The 21,910-nt window shown below is 35.8% G+C and overlaps 2 protein-coding genes across 4 annotated transcripts; both read left to right on the top strand.

Annotated features, from left to right (window-relative positions):
- Positions 1-78: 78 nt before the first annotated feature.
- On the top strand, positions 79-8,601 carry LOC117916377 (oxysterol-binding protein-related protein 3C). 2 transcript variants are annotated; one of them, XM_034832342.1, is made up of 10 exons: positions 79-450; positions 1,659-1,752; positions 3,578-3,694; positions 3,790-3,862; positions 3,950-4,068; positions 4,424-4,545; positions 4,854-5,030; positions 5,409-5,553; positions 7,327-7,505; positions 8,092-8,601. In XM_034832342.1, exons 1-10 carry the CDS (start codon positions 353-355, stop codon positions 8,336-8,338), a joined length of 1,371 nt encoding a protein of 456 aa, XP_034688233.1. In that variant the 5' UTR covers positions 79-352; the 3' UTR covers positions 8,339-8,601. The 2 variants fall into 2 exon arrangements, with proteins under 2 accessions (XP_034688233.1, XP_034688234.1); XM_034832343.1 differs by lacking the exon at positions 1,659-1,752 and having other exon boundaries at positions 364-450.
- Positions 8,602-13,438: 4,837 nt separating this feature from the next.
- LOC117916286 (telomere repeat-binding protein 5) lies at positions 13,439-19,985 on the top strand. 2 transcript variants are annotated; one of them, XM_034832240.1, is made up of 11 exons: positions 13,439-13,729; positions 15,127-15,308; positions 15,404-16,262; positions 16,400-16,609; positions 16,715-16,777; positions 16,882-16,961; positions 17,378-17,619; positions 18,033-18,057; positions 18,199-18,533; positions 18,784-18,847; positions 19,355-19,985. In XM_034832240.1, the coding sequence occupies exons 2-11, from the start codon at positions 15,228-15,230 to the stop codon at positions 19,523-19,525; spliced, it is 2,130 nt and encodes a 709-aa protein (XP_034688131.1). In that variant the 5' UTR covers positions 13,439-13,729; positions 15,127-15,227; the 3' UTR covers positions 19,526-19,985. The 2 variants fall into 2 exon arrangements, with proteins under 2 accessions (XP_034688131.1, XP_034688132.1); XM_034832241.1 differs by lacking the exon at positions 18,033-18,057 and having other exon boundaries at positions 13,440-13,729; positions 18,213-18,533.
- Positions 19,986-21,910: the final 1,925 nt, after the last annotated feature.

Here is a 21,910-nt window from a genome sequence, read left to right as displayed (position 1 = left end):
CATGCAACTTCATGGAACGCGACTTCAAACTCAGAATAACCCAAGCCCATACGCCCCGCGGAACCCTTTATTCCATTTCACGCTCCTCTTCTGCACGTGGTTGATACTTCCCAGAACAGCCATCACTCTGTCGTCGACCCTTCAAAGAAAAAGAGCCGCATCCCAAAAAACGCTCGAAAACGCTCGAAATTCAGAACCGCCAACTATCTCCACCCTTCGTCGTCGCACCTTTCTCTCCACCACTTTCTCTATCTGGGGTTTCAATTTCTCTCTAATTTCAATCAATCTTCTCTCGATTTTCCAGAAACTGTTTGGATCTTAGGAAGAGGAATCGAGTTAGAGGTCAATTGCGATGGGCAGTCCCAAGAAGAACGAAAGTAAGGGCTTTTTCGCCGCAATGACTTCCGGCTTGTCCATGTTCGGCAACGCCATGCACAGATCTGTCAACGGGTACGGATTATGCATTATTTTTATTCTATGATTATTTTACTTTATTCCATTTGTTGGTTTATCCGTCCTCATCGTTTTCAAGTGAATTGTTTGGTTTGTGTAAACTTGGTTTTCATTTGATTCACTTTAGGTTGTGAAGGTTGAAAATCACAGTTTTTTTTTGCTTAGAATTGGCTTGATCTTCTGATTAAAAAATTGAGTGATTTATGTGATGGATTGGAGATTTGGGGTGGAACTACTAAAAAGAAGGCTTCTGAATTTTGAAGAATTGAGGGATGTTGTCTGACTTCCATCGCTCTAGATCTAGCTAAAAGGTTTCAGTTTATTTGTTTCGAATTTATTTGTATGTTGCAGTGGTTGATGTTGATGGCGTGAGTACTTGTCGATTTATCTTAATTGTTGAATAAGTTACCAGTAATGAATTTTTGTTATAGGTGTTCTGTTCATTCCTCTATAGCTTTAATACCATTTTTAGAATTCATCACTTCATATTTGATTTTCAACTTAATATTTTCCTTAAAAAATGCCTTTTTTCCTGAGGCAAATTTTATATTATGGATTTGTTGTTGGTGGAGCTTCAAAATGTGTTATTGATTAATAATTTACTAGTGATAACTCTGCATGTAATAGCGGTGGCCAGCACATCCTTTAATCTCTAGGCCACAGCTTGTGCAATCCCTGAGGCCATGACCTCTGCTAATTTATTAATAGGTGTGGGAACAACCTTGAGTTTATGTTCTCTAGTCCTTTCAATTAATTTAAATCGTGGATGTGCTCATGGTGATTATCCGACAATGTTATAATTATTATTCTTCTGGATAGCACTGTTGTTCAATGAATCTTCGAAAGAATGGGGAAGAAAGTCTTCAAAATCATGTTCTCAATGTATATATGTGCACATAGTTAATATTATGCATGTATTTTATCTGATTCTACAGATTCATTTGATCTTGCAACATTTAAACAGCTCATATCGGCACCTAGTCTCCAATCCAAGCCCCGTGTTACTTTTCCAACAATAACCATGCCACTCTTGGCTGTGGCCCTTGTACTATTGATTCATTTTAAACTCCATTTGTTTATTTAGTAACCTTCTTGTGATTCTGATCTTGTTGTCATCTTTGTTATATTATATATGCTGTTAAGAAAGCATTGTGGCTGAGAATCTGGTTTATAAACAATGCTTAAGTTTTGTCCTCTACGTCTAGGTTGCTTGGTTATGAAGGTGTGGAAGTTATAAACCCAGAGGGAGGCAAAGAAGATGCAGAAGAAGAAGCTCAAAGAGGAAGATGGAAGGAGGAGGCATGTTGCTTTGCCATTCTTTAATACCTTTTGTATTAGATTTTTATTTTTTTTAATGGTTGAATTCATACTTATTTTATTGACACTTAGTGGGCCTATGCAAGGAATATTAATGTTTTGGGATATATAGATTTCTTGTTTGTGTTTTCTTAGTTATATAAGATTTGGTGGAAACCTTCTCCTTGAAGATGACACTGTGGCCCCACTGTGGATCAAGTTATGGGTCATAAATACTATCCATAATTGTAGATATAATTGGTTTCTCTTCTATTATGCTCGTGTCTGTGTATGTATGTATCTACATAAGTATTTTATTTAAACCCCTGAATTCATTCTTGGTTGTATTTGATGTTCAATTGACTTGTGTGAAGAATATTAATGTCATTGGATTTAGTACTTTTGTGCTGCCTTCATTTTGATTTATTGCGGATCATTATTGGTCATTTGGTTTTGTTGGCTAGTTTGTCAGCTACTTGAGACTGCCTTGTTATTTCTAGCACTTTCAGAGTGTTGGATAGTGTAAATCCAGTGTTCGATGGGCACGAAAAGGCAGGTAACTGAAACTCATATTTTCTTGTGGATGTAAGTTTGGGTATATAACTATCTATGGAGAGGGATACAAATAAAAGAATGCTTAAAAAGAATGTAGAATAGATGAAAGCATGAATTGATCAGGTAAAAATCTGATATCCAAAATAGCAGAATAAATAAATGATCTACATGTGAGGTTGCTGGAGCTTGTTGAATCCCTTGTCCATAATAGAATTTGTAGATTGGATTACTTCTGAGTAAAGGGAGGGGTGAAGGGTTTTGTTTTTCTGTGCCTTCCCTCTTTCTTCTGCTTGCCTATTTCTCTGGCATCATATACTGTGTGTGTACTTCTTGCGCCCTTGTTACAGGCACTTTTCTGTTTTGTTATTTAGTTACACATACATGCACACACACACACATGCACATATCTTCTTGTTGCCTGTCAAAGAATATTTAAGCCCAGCTTTAACTAGGTTGACTGCTGCCTGGTCTATGCTAGGCCTAGCTTAAAGTGGTAACGCTCATTTACAGGTCTTATTCACACGTGACATTTGTGTTACTGTTGTCAAATATAATCTTCTGCTCTTGATATAATTTGATGGGATCGTAGATAAAATTGCATAGAAGGTCCAGTTATGTATCATTGTCTATATTATAACTCTTATCTCTTCAAAAAATATGGCTAGTTTTATGGATCTTAGGTGAATTGATTAGTACTTGAATACATACCAATGCTATGAAGAAAGTTCTGTTTGGAGTAAATGTCTCACTTGTGCTTAAAAAATTTGAGTGGTTCCCAATGTTGAGGGTGGAAGACTATCAGCCTCATGTACAGTCACTTAGTGTGATGTAGTTGGTTAGTGGAATAATTGCAAGGATATTGTATTGCGTTGCTTTTATGATTATCAAGATATTTTAGAATAATTATGCCCTCCATTCCATGAGCCAATATTTTGAGATTTGCCAGACCTCATTCATATGTTGGGTTTCGATATGTGTTGTGTGATATATAAATACACTTAAAAAGGATTCTCTATTTCACTTATGTTTGCAATGGAAGCAAAGGCAATGAACCTACAGGAAGTTTCTATAACTTTCTTGTCCCTAGATTGCTATGTTACTAAGGTTTTTATTTAGTAAGAATGGTATTTCATTGCCCTTACTAGTTTTTTTCTGGTTGTATAAATCAGTGATGATCTTGTCTTGAATTACCCGATATGAAATCATATTTTAGCAATTTATCCTGTATTTTTTATTTGTGCTGATATTTTGAGCTTGTTCTGTTTTCTTGTAGGAAAGGGACAGTTACTGGAAGATGATGCAAAAGTATATAGGTTCAGATGTCACCTCAATGGTGACACTTCCAGTTCTGATTTTTGAGCCAATGACAATGCTTCAGAAAATGGCAGAAGTATGTGCCATCTAGTTTGTATAAGTTTGATGTTTATCTTGGTAGATTGTCTCTAGCCTGTTTCAAATGTTGCAAATTGTGAATGCTTGTGACAGTTAATGGAATATTCCCACCTGTTAGATAAAGCAGATGAATGCGAGGATCCTTACATGCGATTGGTGTATGCTTGTGAGTATATTCTTGCATTAAATATTTCAGGGCATACGTACATGTATTATCTGGTTAATGGTGGAACTTTAATGTTACTAATTGCAGCATCATGGGCTATATCTGTCTATTATGCCTACCAACGAACTTGGAAGCCTTTTAATCCCATTCTTGGTGAGACTTATGAAATGGCTAATCATGGTGGAATAACATTTATTTCAGAGCAAGTAGGTTTTTTGAGCACCTTTTATTTTATTTTATTTATTTATTAGGTTTTTAAATTTCATTTTTATTTATATATTGTTTTAAGTGTGCTCTTTTTTTATCCCATCTGGTTCATGTGTTTCTCATGCAAGTCATTGCTCCTACAAGATGATCAAATCTCTCTTTCTCTCTCTTTCTCACTCACTCACTCACACACACGCTTCAAGCAGTCAAATTATGTTTCTAGGGTTTATTTATTTAACTTTTTATTATATCTGGATGTTCTCTCATGGAAGGATGCTTCCTCATGATTATTGTTTTCTCTGTTCTAAAGTTCATAATGGTAATGCGTCTGCATTCATTTTGATTTCAGAGCAAGTCAGCCATCATCCTCCGATGAGTGCTGGGCATGCTGAAAATGAGCATTTCACTTATGAAGTTACATCAAAGTTAAAAACCAAATTTTTAGGGAACTCCGTGGATGTCTATCCTGTTGGAAGGTTAGAATCATGTCCCTGTTTCCCATTACTTTTCACCTTCTTTCTTGTATGAGAAATCTTTCTCTAGAGTCAGATGGAGGTCCAATGAAATGGTTCTTTCATTTACCATGTCTTCTCTCTGCTGAAAGAGAGAGGGAAAAAGTTGTCTTGTATTTATTCTTAGATGACTTATCTTACTCTTTGTTTTGGGTCTGTGTGACATTGCACCACTTGTATGTACCTCAGTGTTTATTTTTCCATCTGTAAAGCTTTGTTTCCTTTAAAATTCTAAACAACATATATGATGATTCACTTTTTGTCATTTGCAGAACACGTGTTACTCTAAAAAGAGATGGTGTTGTCCTAGATTTGGTGCCACCTCCCACAAAGGTTAACAACCTGATTTTTGGACGGACATGGTGTGATTCACCAGGGGAGATGATAATGTCCAATATGACAACCGGGGACAAGGCTGTGCTATATTTTCAACCATGTGGCTGGTTTGGGTATGTCAAAATTTCTCATTCCAGTTATTTCTTTTTGGAAACTTGTTGCATCCACTCTTGTGGATATTAAATATACTGTAGTATTGATGTAATAACATGATAGAATTGATACTCTGGATTTTGGGATAGGGCATCATGAGATGAACATTTGGTTAAATTTAACTTTAATTGAAGTGATTATCAATATACTTACTGTTAGTAAATTCACCTAAGTACTTCAATTTGAAATTCTAATCTCTCTCTCTCTCTCTCTTTCTTCCTCGACTGCTCCAAAATTAGTTCTCATTACCATCCTTGCAATTGTAAATTGTAATATGCTTATGTGCATTCCATTCCCTGCCTACTGGTAGTCTGATTTGTAGTTGTGTTTTGTTGTAGGGCTGGTCGCTACGAAGTGGATGGATATGTGTATAATGCTGAGGAGGAACCCAAAATATTGATGACAGGGAAATGGAATGAGTCAATGAGTTACCAACCATGTGACATGGAAGGGGAGCCTCTTACAGGCACAGATCTGAAGGAGGTTAATCTCATTGAATTTAGTTTTCATTATTTGTTGTTGTGCTAGTCAAATATTGTTGCTTATATTTTAGCTAGAATGCTGCCATGCACTGATTTGAACCCTTTTCACGGTCTTGTTATTATATTTATGTCATTGGTGGTAATAGCAATTTGTCGCAATTGAAAAGTGAAGGCATGAAGTCGGGATGAGTTTACATAGTTGAAGTTGGAAATAGTTGAGTCCTATAGACATAACCCAATTGCTTGCACACACCATTTATCCTCCCTTTGACATGTGCACAAAAATTCCTAATGCAGCCAGATGCTAGTACATGCATGCATGCAAGAAAAAATTGATGCTAATAAATATGGCACCATGTATTTTACACCCAGATGCAAGCAAATACATGCCTAAAGAATTGATTCTTGTGACCATACCACACCACGTTTCAGCATATGTATTTCTTGAGTTGCTTGTGTCTTAATTATGTTGTTAATATCAGTAGAAATCTTGTTGTAGCGAACTTGTAGTAAAGCTAAAAGTTGAACATCAGTTGGATATGCTTCCTAATGTAAAGCTTTTTGTCAGACTCTTATGAACATTAATTCTAGTATTTTACCTGTGGGTGATATGGATTAACCTTCTTTAGGCATCTTTTTGAATGTGACGTTAAAAGATGATTGTGTCCACTCCGTTTGATTTAAGCTCGAGATCTTTGACATTATTATATTTTACTAATTAAGGTGTATCAGACAGACTTGTCAATATGACACTAAGTGACATTTGCCTTCTGATTTCAGTAGCCAGAGTTTGTGTAGAATCCTCTTTAATGATAACACTGGGAAATGAAGAGGTCTAATTAGCATAAAATGGTCTGTCATGTTAAACCGTCTGGTATCATATAGAATGCTTACAAATGGCAGACTTTTAAACTTTTGATTAGTATCCTTGTTTGATTAGCCACCAGGGTCATTTAGGTTGAGTCTCTGTAATATGGCCAAATTTGCAATAGGTTTCCCTATGTCATTTGTGTTGCCATTGAAACTTTCGTTGTTAAGAATTAGTTAGTAGTTGTGTCTTTAGTGCACTTTTCATGGATGATAGGCATGAAAACAATGTATTTCTTGCAAATTGATTGTCTGTATTTTTTTTTCCCAAATCCATATTTCCACTTTTAACCAAATTTCATTATTGTACCCTCCTCCTTTACTGTGAAATATACCCCTGAAAGAAAAGAAGTTTATGTTTGGTATTTTGTGATATCCAGATGCTTCAACTTCATTCTACATGTCCATGTCAATAACATGACAAGGATGTGGAAAACCTTATTGGATACACCTATTTTGCTTTGGTTATTGATCATTTTGATTTAATTTTTTTTAAATAGGGATGAAGGAGAAAAGAAAAAAGGAAAGAGAGTTTTTAAAAAATATGTTATTTTTTGCTTCTAATTATTATTTTTCTCTTCTATCATGTCATAATCCAAGCACCAGTTACAATCCTTTTTCAGCTGAGACTTCATATTCTTAAATATGAAATGTGAACAATCAAACACCTAGACACACACTTGCACTTGACACCTCATACCCAATCCATGTAACATTGTTGGTGATGAAGATGATATATTGCCAATCATAAATAAGCAAACATCTGTGGAAATATTTATAATTGAATGGATCCTTTATATTTGCCTAACTTGTCATTAGCACATGCATTGCTGATACTTAAGCTGTAAAAAGACTATGTGCTGATAAATTGTCAATTGATCACTGCATTATTGCTTTTCTGTTGCAGGTTTGGCATGTTGCTGATGTTCCTGAGGGCGACAAATTTCAGTACACTCATTTTGCACATAAAATAAACAGCTTTGACACAGCTCCTAGGAAGTTGTTGGCATCAGATTCTCGTTTGCGCCCTGATAGATATGCACTTGAAAAGGGAGATCTATCAAAAGCTGGTGCTGAAAAGAGCAGGTCTCTCTCAGACATACACATAGTGGCAAGCTTATGCAAACATTTACAATAATTAAAAAGATATTAGTTACTAGGGCTCTAAGACGAACCTAATGAAACTTCCAGTAAAAAACTTCAAATCAGGCTCTGGCGTGGTTTGAAATCAGTTGAACCTTTTTATAATCTGAACAAAGCCAAAAACCGATCCTAGTTCTGGAGCTCCTTAATTTGTTGGGCAAAGCTTGGGCAGTCTACTACTTGGCTAGCTGTAGCACTTTTTAAGGCAAACTGAGCAACTTGAGATCAGCTTTGATTAAAGGCCTGCTCATGATTATTTATGTGATAAGTGAGCTGTTTGCAATCCTATTTTAAAGCTTCTTATTCTGCAAGCCAAGCTCGAGCAGCCTACTAGCTATATCATAATGAACTGCTATTAATATGAAGCTATGATAGATAACAAGTATTATTTTTCTAGCTTTTTAATCTTATAGCTCAATGTGAGTTAATGTTGATTGCGCTTGTCCTTACATATCTTTTCCAATGTTGATTCTTCTTTGAACTCAATTGTGTACATTGTTTTACCCTTTACCTTTCCCTTACTTTTCAGTTTGGAGGAGAGGCAAAGAGCAGAAAAGAGAAACCGAGAGGCCAAGGGACATAAGTTTACACCAAGATGGTTTGATTTTACTGAGGAAGTCACACCTACACCTTGGGGTGATTTGGAAGTCTACCAATATAATGGTAAATACACCGAACATCGGGCTGCTGTAGATAGTTCTGGGGATATTGATAAGGATGACTATGCATCAATTGAATTTAACCCATGGCAGTATGGTAATTTGTCTGCAGAATGAGGTAATACCGTTTTTAGGTTTGCTTGTGGGATTATATTGGATATTTCGGCTTAATTTGGAAGCTGGTCTCTTTTGATGTGTGCATTGTATCCCTATTTGGTAATTTTATTGGGTGATCCAGTAAGTTTACAAGTTTATTATGGCTACATGGTTGACAACTTTTTGAATGATGAAAATAGATTCTTGTAGTCAACCTCAATTAGTTTGTACCAAAGGTTTCTTCAGATGAATTGCATCCTAGTGATTTACTTTCTTCTTGCTCATTATCTTTTTGTTCCACCATTCTGAAAAATCACTGCCTACCTTGATTTTCCTTTCATCTCTGCCCTGTCTGTTGCATATGAATGGTTCACAGCATTTTTTTTCCCCATAATTGCCTTTTTGAAACACTTCTTCAGCTGAACCAACCTTTTTAACAGTTGCATCACTCCCTGCCTTGTAGTTGTGTTATCAACGACATTGCAGTTTACAATGATTCTTTCCTCCAATGTTAGCTTTTGCCATTTGTGTACTTTGTATTCTGAAATCACATGATAGTATGACTGTTTTATGGCTTATTCTTGCTACTGTAAAAGCATAACATAGTACATTGGCATGTGGGAAACCTCCCAATCATTCAATTCTTTTGCATTTAGGTCGCATGGAATCCATTTTTCAAATCAGAACTTTTCCATTTGGGACCAAATCCAACTATATGCATCATCATCGATCAAATGTTGGGATATAAGAAATCGACTTGTCATTTACATGTATGACTGCAGATTTCTGCAACGTGCATCTTAGTGTTAGAGGATCACTATTATTTTCTGTACCATATGCATAAGCTGGAGGATTTTCAATGGTAGGTGTGTAGTTGACACAATGTTGGCATGAAACTACCCCTTGAGTTCAGGTATGTTTGCTTCCCTAATTGGCAGTTCCAACTTCCAATCCTCTTCAAAATATCGATGTGAATAAATCAGTCTTGAGGACAGGAGAATATTCCGCTGCAAAAAATTACTTTCAGTTTATACCCCTGATGTTCAGCAGAATCTGAGAGAGGAAAATAAGGAGACTTGTTTCCTTGAACCGGTTGGATGTCGAGGTTCCAGTTCAAATTATTATTAAAAAGTGGGAAGACATGCCTGTGAGTCTCAGAATATATTGAGAATTTTATAAATTTTAACGTAAATACTTACATGATCGTTTCAACGCTCAAAAAAATTCCCCCCGACAAAATTTAAACTAGAGAATCAATATTTGTTTGTTTGTTTGTTTGTGTTGAGCTTGATGAGGAAGTGGGGTTAGCGAAGAGCGTTCAATTTTTTATACAGTTTGAAACTTTGAATCTCAAAGTGTATGTTTGATAATTTCAGACATAAGATTCCAAATAGGACTGGGCAACTTCCAGGGACCAGGGGTTGCGTCTCCCAACGGTAACCAATGGTACAGATGGAAGAGGACCCATTCCTCTCGTCCCTACGCTATGATAAAAGGGGACAAAAAACAGGGTAAGGCACTTCCCAAAAGTGAGGAAACTAATTATTGCCCTTTCAATCATCTTTTTCCCTCCAAAAGTTCCAATTTTCAAACTTTGGATGCACTCTCCACCCCTCCCTTTTTCTTCTCGCTTTGATTATATTTGATAATGAAGAGACAGCCAAAGGAGGAAAAACATAAGAGGGAAGTTCCTCTCAGGTTTGTGACGCCTGTCATTTATTATGGTATTCTGGTCCACCAACCTCCCCCCTATTCTATGACCTCGGAAGTAAATTTTGTGACTAGAGGAGGTCGTAGTTGGCCTAAAAAAACACAACTAAAAAGACTTCTTTTTTTGAAAATAAAAAATAAAAAAACCCAACAACTTGAAACAGATAGGGAACGTGAATTCCTCTGTCCATAACCATTCCCTGCAATGTAACAAAACTATGTAAACCTATCATCTCTCTTTCCATGTACATATTTATGACAAAAATGACATGATTGTCTAACTAAGGCACTAGGGTTTCTATAAACCATAATGCCTACCCGCATGCTTCTAAAAATTAATAATTTCTTGAATTTGGTCTCGTGTTTGGATTAATGTTCTCCTTTTGAACGCGCATTAAATTTTTTGACGAAATTACTTTTTAATAATTTTTTAATTAGATGATAAAAATGGGTTGTATGACTAATTATTTGAAAGCCAAGAGTAATCCATTGGGATGCAGACTTTGTGGCAAACGAGGAATCTATTTGCATCCCAAATGAGGAAGCAACATGCCATTTCGTTCATGTATTCTCAATCAATACAAAAAGCTAATCTATTAATTAGAAGTTAATTAAGTAAAATCATTAATAAACTGACATACGCTTTGTTTTCCGTTCAAGAGTCTCTATTATTGAAAGGTGCCAACGAACCAAAAAGGAAATAAAACCGAAGATTAAAAATCTGCAAGGGTTTCTTGTCATCTACCTCAAGGCCAGTACTCTCCATGCCCTTCCTTTGACCACAATAAATGATATCGATTGTCGCTTTTACGTCAAGAAATCATTTGGAGTTCCGTGAACTTTCAATCTTCCTCTCTGTTTCTCTTAATTCAACCATAACTTTTTTAATTTGTCTGCTTGGACCTTTTATTTACACTCTAAATTTTCAAGGAAAATTTAGCCTAATAAATAAAATTCTAGATTAAAAGGAGAAGGTATTCCCACATTGTTCTGGAAGGTCATAAATACAACCCCACATGAAATAGAGCCAAGCTGTTGACTATGTACGTAATGGGGAATTATTGGCATTGAAATCTTTACATTTATTGATTTGCTGTACCAATTTTACCCAATAACCAAACAGTTGCGTATATAGCCCTTTTCCAGCTTCTTGGGGGCCATTTTTGTAGCATTAACTCAAGGGTCTTGGTGGTTCTCTTTCTCTCTCTCTTTCTCCTCCAAAGTCCAAACCCAGATGAAACCGACCCAATGGTCATGTGCTCTTCCACTTTCAGACATTTATAGCTAGAGTTATTATCGTTTTAAATAGGAGAAATACCAAAAGAAAAATAGAAATTATGTACAAATATTTTTATGATTAAACAGTATTGCTGCCTTTTCACGTGTTCTCTTAGCTTGCGTGAGCTGGAGCTTGCATGATGAATTACACACTGCCAGTCCAGTGGAAGGGCATCTGTGTGTGTGTGTGTTTCTTCTAATAGCCAAAACATGGATCTGAACCAATCTTCAATGGACCTTAAACATTTGGAATTGCCAAAATATTAAATTATTGAATTGCTTCTGTATTGAATACAGTGATGACATGTGATATTTAAAGGTGTTCATACATTGTAGGAGTTAAAATATAAGAGAAGGGCAAATGAAGAAAGTTGCAATACAATGATTGAAATCATAGTTTAGCTTGCTTCACCAACCCTACCTCCCCTTTCAAGTAAGTAGGCCTCACTAGGCTTCCCCTAATTTTTAGGTCCAAGATATGAAAAAAGCCCTCTACTTAATCCAATAGACTGTTGAATCATGGGTTTCCCACTTATGAACCCACCAATTTGGTTCAACCAATCTCTACTAAAACCTCATTTGTTAGTTTATTTTCCGTTGCCACATTAAAACCCTCTCTCTCAAACCGTTTTGGTAAACCAACAAATGAAATTATCAAACCGTTTCACTTTCACTTCATTGATTATAAAATGAAAAATCTATCCGTTTTTTTTAAAAATATTGGACGGCCCAGATCTCTCCTCTCTTGGCCAACTGTCCATAAGGACCGGAACTACCATCTGCAAAAGGAACGGCGAGTGAATAGAGGATGTGCAGTGGAGAGCCATTCCTGCCTCGACACGTGCCATTCAAGCATTTTTTTTAAGGTTCGGCCCGCCGGTTTTTTCGTGTGACAGGTGTCAACAACAAGACACTCTTTTGACGGTTCTACCGTCAAAAAAGCGTCGTGATGGCGTCGCGTTCAAAGCTCCTTCGGTTTTATTTTCATGTTTTTGACGCCTTCAATAATCGCTTACATTTTTCCTCATGCTTCCACCGCCTCTTATCCTCCGAATCTAACGTCGTTAACTATCTTGGCTCCTCAGCCGCCACGTAAAACCACCGTCAACGTTATCTTCACCGGAGGTGCCATGCCGCCGTCATGTTTGATAGTGGCGTCACGGCTCATAGTTTTTTTATTTTTAAGTCTTTTATTCTGAGATAATACTAAGAAAAAGGCACCAATGGAGGCCCGCTCTTTAACCACGTCGGATCAGAAACTTATCCTATGTGGCAATGGATTCAAACCGACGGCCACATATTTTAATAACTGAAAAAAAAAAAAGGTGCTGAACCTGAACATACTTATCGGAAAAACTAGTTAAATAATATTAGTCTTTATTAAATGACCAAAACGTCCTTGTCAAGCTGCTTAAATTACAAAATAGGATAATATTAATAAGATTAGGCGTATAAAAATATTGGAATTAGATCTATAGCCACGTGACAGTAACGACCGTCTTTCCAAACTAAAGAGCACTTAATATTAATTTCGCATGCTTTTATTTTATTTTAATTTTTCCAACCTTTTCCACAAATTGTTCGATTTTCTTAAAAGCATTTACATGTTCCAAAAAAATCATTTACTCATTTAATAATTAAATGCAACAAAATAAATAAACTTAATTAATAAATAAAATTTAAGATGTGCATGTTATACATTTAATTAGTGATTTTATATAGCGATTGGTATTTAAAAATAATAAATATCTTAACTAATACACCAGCATATTTCCATGACGTGAATGGCGCGTGGGAGGAGAATTCAATTAGAAATTTATGGAAAAAAAATTTCAAACAATGCCACGTCTCATATGTTATTTGTGACAAAATTTTACGGAAGACAGTCTCATGGGTGACCCAACGCTTTACTCGATCGTGCATAGGAGACACAGCCACACGACCAAAAGACTTCTCCACGTGGCAACATCTCAGACAACTGGCACGGATGTGGGTCATCCAGAGGTGAAGAACAGGTCTTTAGGTGGTTTCCACAACCGGCTGTAAGAGGTAAACATCTGGCCAATTACCGATAGGGCCGGTAACTGGAGTCAATGGTATAAGAGCTGGGGTTTAAGAAATGGTGGGTGGTTTTTAGAGGGTTTTGGCGATCAGAAAAGGGACAGAGAGAAGGAGAGAGAAAATAAAGGTTGCGTCCGAAACAATATTTTTCTTGGAGGAGAGAGAAAAATGGGATGGGAGAACAAAATTTCGAATTTTTTGGCCAAGGTTTCTACATGAATTCTCGGACAATTGTCCGATCTTACATTAGCCTGTAAATCCTCCTGTCGTTTGTCGTGAATTTCATTTGCTCGGTGAAACAGAATTTCTACTTTCAACGGTTTCTGCTTTTGCTCTATCATACAGGGAAATTGTTCTGCACAGGTGGGTGAATCGAATTTTCGTGCTGCTCGTTGCTCAATTTTGAAAAGTTTTGATTTTTTTTTTTTTGTTTTCATTCTTCTTTTTGGCTCGGAATTTTGTTCTTTTGTCGGGGTTTTTCATTTTTGTGTGAGAGTCCGTTTGGTTGGTGAGAAATGGTTGGAGGAAGCGAAGAAAAGTTTGAATTTTGCAACGGGTGATCAAGTACAGAAGCCAATTTTGCAATTTATTTTTATCTTTTTTCAAGATGCTATAGTTCTTGTGATTTTTTTATTTTTTTTTGGAATTTTGGTTCTTTTTTGAAGTTTTTCTCTCGGATTTTCCTTCTTTTCAGAATTTGGTTACTTATGAATTCGATCCGAGGTTCGGATTTTCTTCTTCTTGAAAAACAGGTAGAAATGACTGGGATCTCTCTCTTTCTCTGTTAGATCGTCTCAATTTTTTTTCTTCCGAGTTGGTTTTGCAAGGGTTTTAGATCTTTAACCGTTTTTCCTCCTCCAAAAAAGAATCTTTAATATACCTTTTGGTCTGAATTGCACGCAAATTTATGAAAAAGATGTCTGAAATTGAAATTGCTATTCAGAGTCTACTGTTTGGATCTTTGCTCAGGGATTTGTGGTAATTTGAAAAAAAAATTATGTTGTCTTCTTACGACATAAAATATTTCATTTCTGTTTTTGGGATTTGCATAAAATCTATGGATATGATGTTCAGTAATCAGATAGCCATGAGGGGTTTTTTTTTTCCTCCTTTTTCTTTTAAAATTATCAGCTAAAGCATATAGCTATACCGACTCTCTCATCTATTTCGCTTGTTGTGATTTTTGCTCAATTTTCCAGTAATTAGATATGTGGAAGCTAATTGCCGTCAAAATTATGATAATGTTTGTCATCGTGGATAATCTCTCTGGTTTTTTTTTTGACTCAATTTTGTGGGTTCCTTGTTTGGCTGCTTTGAGCTAGAACTCGTTTTTCTATATTCATATTGATCAACCAACTTCTGATGGTGTGGATCTAATAGAAGTCAAAATTGATTCCCACTGGTGTTAGTTGGTTCCGGGTCAATTTGATTTCCAAGGAAAACAGGTGATATGAAAATGGTAGAAGCTAGAATTTTGTAACAATTCAGGTTTTGAGTGGCAGTTACCTGATTCCAATTATCTTCATTCAATTTCCCAATGATCAAATGTAGCATTGGCGGTTTGTGAGATGATGGCCATTCTGATATTTTTCCTAGAATTTTTGTTTTGTCATATCTTTCCACCAGCTAGTATAAAATAGAAATGATGTTTGATCATAATAGTGGCTTTCGTGCTTTTCATTTAATTTTTTTTTTCATATTAATTAATAAACTGCCACACTCATTGCTTATGTGCAATTTTTCTTCTTCTTTTTGGATAGGCTACCACTCTTGGTTTCTCTTAGCAAAGTGATTTGTAGGATCAGTCAAATACTGCTGGTTTTTGAGGGTGATGAGTTATTCTTGGTATGATATCTGAGAAATGGTGTTGCAGAAGAGGTTAGATTACGGATTTAATGGCTATCAGGTCCCTGCCACTCCCCGAGCTACCAGATCGGCAAGGGTATATAGATTCTACCATTCGTAGTTAGCGTTGTTCCTTTTTTATTTCTATCTGAAACACTGACATGTGTTTAATTATATTTTTACTTGTTTTAGAGGAGGGGTTCATTTAGGAAAAAAGTTGAAGACAATCAAATGTTCGCATTTGATTTATTGGCTACAGTAGCTGGCAAATTATTGCTGGAGGGAGAAAAATCTCCGGATTCTGTTAATACATCTAATGGAAAAGAGCAGTGTGTTATTGCTGAAGATCAAGTAAAAAATGAAGGACATGCAGATGATAAACCATTGAAAATAGAACCTTGTGATCAAGGAAACTCGGGTGCGAGTTTCATTGTTTCTGAGCTTTCCTCACAAATGCCTGGTCAAAAATACAGCCTGAGGGAATTTCCACATCCTCAGAATGATGCATGCTCAGCACTTGCTTCTGTTATAACTTCTGATTGCTCAGAGAAGGTTGGATGTGCAGAGAAATTGGTGATTGGAAATGGCAAGAATGAAACTGAAAGTTTTGCTAGCAAAGTCGAGGTAGGCTCCTCAGGATTCGGGGAGTTTAATGACCGGAAATTAGAGAATGAAACTAAAAGACAGATTAAAGTAGAACCAATTAAGACTGGAAGGGCAATACTCAATACTGGGGCCGGTATGTTCGGATCAGAGGACCCGGTGGTTTGGGATGGGAAACCTTCTGTACTTGTCAGTTCAAACAGTAGTGCTGAAGTCCCTCCATGCAGAGATAATATTCCTTGTGGTTCTTTTCCCCTATGTCGGGGTGATGTAAAAGTAGTTAGTAGAGATGATGACGATAACTCTTCTGGGTGCACTCAACCTAGCACCTCGACAAAGTCGTTCAGACCCCTGCCACGTATTGGAGACCGGAGAATAAGAAAGTTATTAGCATCCAAATATTGGAAAGTGACCCCAAAATTGAAGGAGGATGGACTTTCTAATGTTGGTAAGTTGTTGCTTTACAGTTTAAATATAGTGGGTCCTCCACTATTTCTGAACTTGCTTCTCGAACTATCATTAATCAAGCTGTTGAATTTCATGATGCATTCTATTGAATTCAATTTTGGATGATTTTTTTTCCAGATGGGGAAGTAAAGCCCATTTACCGCAACAAAAGGAACTGTTACAAACGCCAGAGGTCTCAAAGAAATTATCCCTTCAAAAAGAGGAAACTTCTTTATTGTAGTTCTGTATCAAATTCAGAAGGAGGAAATGGTAGTCACAGAATTTCTGATTCACCTCAGATGGGCATTAACGGTGATGCTTCTGGTTCTGGTCTCAAATTGCATGGAGGTCTACTTCAAAGCCCTTAGTTTTGTATTCATATTAATCTTTATTTAGTTTTAGGATTTTCTGTTATCTGCGTCACTTTGCTAAATAGTGGTAACTCATTTACAGGCATTGGCACATCAGCTTCAGTAGCAGGCCAACACACATCATTCCAATCCAGGGATTCTCACGGTATGAGAGCCTTTGATGGAGTGATTCTTTTGTACTCTTTTGACTTGATTGGTGTCTGATATTCGAAGAATTTCTTATGTGAAGATGTATTTCCTTTTACTCAGTGAAGCTTAGGATCAAGTCTTTCAGGGTGCCAGAGCTCTTTATAGAGATTCCAGAAACTGCAACTGTTGGTTCCCTCAAGGTATATTGATATTTCATTCTGATTGTTTTGATTAAAGTATCATACTAAGGCCTTGTCTCATGCTATTTGGAAGATGTGTAACAAGACTACGTGAACCCATATTTTCCAAATTTTACGCCTCTGGAAAGAAATTTTTTCACCATCCTATTAGTTATAGGCATAAGTTAATATTTATTGCTCATAATATGTAGCTGTTTATATCCTGTGTATAGATAGTTATTTTAAGAAGGGCTGTTGCTAAGAAATATTTATGATTTGTTTTCTTAGATATTTTTCTGTATGCTTATTGCATTTACGATCACAGGACTTGGGTAATTGCTATGCTGTTCATTTACGACTTACACGTGTGCACATATATATTACGTTTACGCATTATAGAACTGTGTATTTACTGATATTGTATAATTCCTCTGTAGAGGACAGTTATGGAGGCAGTGACTGCTATACTTGGAGGCGGACTACGTGTCGGTGTGCTTCTTCGAGGCAAGAAGGTTAGGGATGATAGCAAAACCCTGCAGCAGACTGGAATTTCTCAAGATGACCAGATGGATGCTTTAGGATTTACCCTGGAGCCTAACCCTTCACAAGCTCCCCAAGCCCTGTGTCCAGGAGATAATCCCTTTCTGCTTCCTTACGACACACCTCAGCCTCTAAAAAGGTAATTCAAATGTGCCCTGCCTTCTAATTTGTTACCTTCAGAAATTGAATTAGTTGTATTTCTTTCTTTCCTAGCCTGTTACTTGTTTACATTTGAGGTGGTTTTTGCAGTTAAAACTTGAGTTTCACTTCCCGAAACTCTTTTTTTTTTCCATTAAAATCAATTATGTTGTAGATATTGGACAAACTAATAACATGAACTTGTACACTAAGTCACATGTGACAGAAAAGCGTACAAACAAAATGTTAGGCATTTATGTTCAATAAAAAATGCTTGCACAAATTATAATAAAGATCTTCTGACCTATGGAAAATTTGAAATATGTGAACTACTCAAATTGCCAATCCTTTTTCACAAAGATTTGCAGCATTTCAGACATTATTGGACTGACTTGCTTCTCTTGGAACATAAAGACAGATGCCCAGCTTGACTCCCAGTGTAGGTCTTTTACTTATTATGTCTTAAGACTCCTGATTGCTAGGATTAACCATCTTGTTATGAATTTAAGTTCTGGTTGAGTTTTTTGTTGGGTACAGCACCAGATAATTTACAACAATAGCTGCTCAGTTGATATCTTAGTACTCTGTTATCAGGTACCCACCCACTCCCACGGTAGCTCATCAGGGAACTTCTGATGCCTCTCCTGATCCTCCAGTGACTAATTTATGCGACTTTGTTGAAAGTGATCATGACTCAGCACCCTCTCCTGACACTGATATGTCAATTGACAAAAGTGTAACAGATTCTAAAGCGCTGGTGTCTGTTCCTGCGATGAGTATGGAGGCACTAGCTGTGGTTCCTGTGCACCGAAAATCCAAGCGATCTGAGATTGTGCAACGTCGAATTCGTCGACCTTTTTCTGTTTCTGAAGTGGAGGCACTAGTTCAAGCAGTCGAGAAACTTGGAACTGGAAGGTATTTTTTATGAAACACAACTCTGGAAGTTGTTTGATACTGCAATTGAAGTGGCTAAAACCGCTAAAACCAATGTTCAGTTGTGTGAAGGCAAAAGACGACTCAAATTTTTTCCTAATGACCAACTTTTTCCTTTACCATTCATTGATTGACTGGATACAGTTAGGAATTGGCTGTGCAGATTTTGTAGTTCCATAAATGGTCTTATGTTACAGCATGTCAAGTTTCTAACCATATTTCCATCCTGCAGGTGGCGTGATGTGAAACTGCGAGCTTTTGATAATGCAAAACACCGAACTTATGTAGATTTGAAGGTAAGGGAACTTGTTTGTCATTTTTCTCCTTGAAATCAAAATATTGGACATCCTGCTAGGAAAACCCCTTTCTTTTTTCCATTCAAATCCTGCAAATCTCTGGCCGTGGTTTTTGACTGTTAGTCTTTTATTTAAGACGCCAGAAATAAAAAGGCTTCCTTCATATTTAGGCCCCACACCAGAGGGGACTAGTAGTTTTATCTGTTCAAGAAGTCTTTGCTTGCATAACTGGTAAATCATCAGATAGTTTTTGACTTTAATACTGTTACGGAGCTTTATCTGTAAAGCAACTGTCACATGGAATCTCTGAGAGTTGTAGTCTCACACGAAATTACTTGCAGTGCTCAACATGCCCTTTTCCTTTCCATCTTGTATAAAAAGCATATAACCCATAGCTAAAGAATCTTCCCCAAAGAGCAATCTGGGTTGTTGTTTTACCATCTTCTTTTGGATTTGTATGATTGAAAAGTCATGTGACGGCGGGGTTTGGTAATGTTGGGTATGCAGGACAAGTGGAAAACTCTGGTGCACACGGCAAGAATATCCCCTCAGCAAAGGAGGGGTGAGCCTGTTCCCCAGGAACTCCTGGATAGGGTCCTAACGGCCCACGCTTACTGGTCTCAACAGCAAGCCAAACAGCAGCTCAAACACCAATCGGAGACCTGCCTTCTCCTCTGAAGAATGTGAGTTGGTGGCAGATGAAAGAAAACCGGTGGTGGGGGTGAGGGGTGTTGTCTAATTGTCTTGTTCATTTTAGTTATGATTATATCATGTAAAAAGGTAATGACACCAGCAAAAAGGGAAAAAGTCTGAAGAAATTCATGTAATATTTCTTTGCTCTAACCGTGATTCTTTTCCCATTTGGGAAGATTCGCGCCTGTAAATGGTCGACAGAATAAGAGCCTTTGCTAACGGAATTCATTTCGAACGCCAACACTGGCGTTTGTTCTCTGTTCATTCCATTCCTTCTTTCATTTTTTTTTTCTTTCCCTTTTTGTGGGGTTTGGCTGGAAACGGAGAAGTGAAAATAGGAAGGAGAAGTTGTTGTTGCTGACTTTGCAGTGTTTAGTGATTGTAATCTTTCCATCAATGTCACATAGTTTATTTTTTTGCTTATAGCATGATCTGATTCCCATTATGCCCTGTTTGGCAACCCACTTTCTTGCTTGATAATTCTGCCGTTTAACCAGACCTTTTCCTTGGCTTTCTTTCGTCTTTTAATTTTTCCTGAATTATTTAAGGGCACCTAACAACAGGTTGCTTGGGACTGGAGCTTTTTAATCTTATGTGGGAGGGGTAGCTTAGTTAGTTAAGTTAGTGTGGGGGAAGGCACGTGCTTGCACGTGATGGTGTGTTCGACATGGGTGGGGCTTTCTATAAGATTAGACTTGTGGATTGGAATCTGATTGCCATTCAGATGATACAAATATGACCACTTTGTTTATTTACTTTTTTATTTTTATTAATTTGAAATGATTCCACATTGACATGTGAGATCTTCTTTAGATATGTGTGACCCACTTGTATATTCATAAAGTAAGTGACTATTAAATGATTATTAATGTCTCAAATTAAAATATTTATACTAATTATTTTAATAATTATTGTTAGTGAAAGTATCATTATTTTGGTTCTCGGTATCCAAAAAAAATGTTAAAAGAAAATGGATTTCTCATCTTTCATAAAAAAAAATTAAATATAATTAAAATTAATTTAAATTTTAAATAGTTTTATTTTAATATAATAAAGAAAAGTAAGATAGAATATGACGGCAAGTTGTAGACAAATTTTGTTAAATTAATTGTATTACGTTAAACCCTTTCTAAAAAAATTAAACTTAAAATATAAAAAAGTGTTGGTTTTTTTCGATTTATTAAATAAACTTTAAAATAAAGAAAAAAAATGCTTATTCTTTCTCATAATGTTTTAAATTTTTTATAAATAAAATTTAAAATAAAAACTATCTACTCTTTATCTTAAAATTTAATTTTTTATTTTTAAATTGAAAAAAAATATTCTCAAATAGAAATATAAATTAACATATTTTTAAAATTAATTAATTTTCAAAATAAGAATAACATAATTTTTTAATGCTTATTTAACTTATATAAAATAATATTTATTGATATACTAAAATAAATGCTTTTATTCATTAATTGAATTGTAAATAATAAAAGATAGTATAATTTATTTTTTTAACGAATTGTATTTTTTTCTAATCATAAATTTAAAAATCTGTCACCCCTTTAAGCAAATAGGAAATATTCAATCCTAACATGCATAAGAAAGAATATCAACCCCTTTCTCTCTCTATCTTATTTAAGGATTTTCTATTTTCCAAATATTTTTTTTCAAATGATTATTATCCCATTTTTAGTAGATTGATCCTAATTCCTAATGGCTTTGTTTCCATGGCTTGGAGTATCAATTTCACATTGAGGGCAGCCCACCTAAAATGAGACCTTTTTATATTCCTTAGGGGTATTTAATGGATGAGTTGGGCAAAAGTTCATTGTCCACGTGTCATAGATTGAGTGGATAATGGAAGAGGGGATGTCAATCCCCATCTCTTTCGTAAAAAGTGGGGACGCATTAATTAAGTTGGGATAATATAAGATAAATGAAAAGATTCCTTCTCATGTGGCTTATATTTGATGGGCTGTCCCTATTCTCTATTTTCAATTTCACCTCTACTCATGTTACTAACCCACAACAATTTGAGGCCTACATCCAACCTTCCCATTTCATCACTTTATTTTTTTTTCTTTTTTCCTTTGAAAAAAAATTTGAAAATGGGAAATAGATATTGCAAAATGTATCCGCAAATCGCAATATAGTTTTATTTATGGGTACACTTGATTTTCGGAGAAATAAAATAAAAGAAAAAAATGAAAGAAAAATAAAAAATAGATTGAAAATAAATGAATCATTTTTATGTATTACTTTAAACTCATTTAACTCATTTTAATTATTTCAAATAAAAATTAAATAATTTAAAAATATATAAATTTCTATTTAACATTTTTTTTTCTTTTCTAAATACTTGTCTGGAAATAAATATAA

The sequence above is a fragment of the Vitis riparia genome, chromosome 6, assembly GCF_004353265.1.
Source record: "Vitis riparia cultivar Riparia Gloire de Montpellier isolate 1030 chromosome 6, EGFV_Vit.rip_1.0, whole genome shotgun sequence".
NCBI classification, from domain to species: Eukaryota; Viridiplantae; Streptophyta; class Magnoliopsida; order Vitales; family Vitaceae; genus Vitis; species Vitis riparia.
Note: the sequence above shows the minus strand (reverse complement) of the source record. Positions and strands in the feature narration are given on the sequence as shown.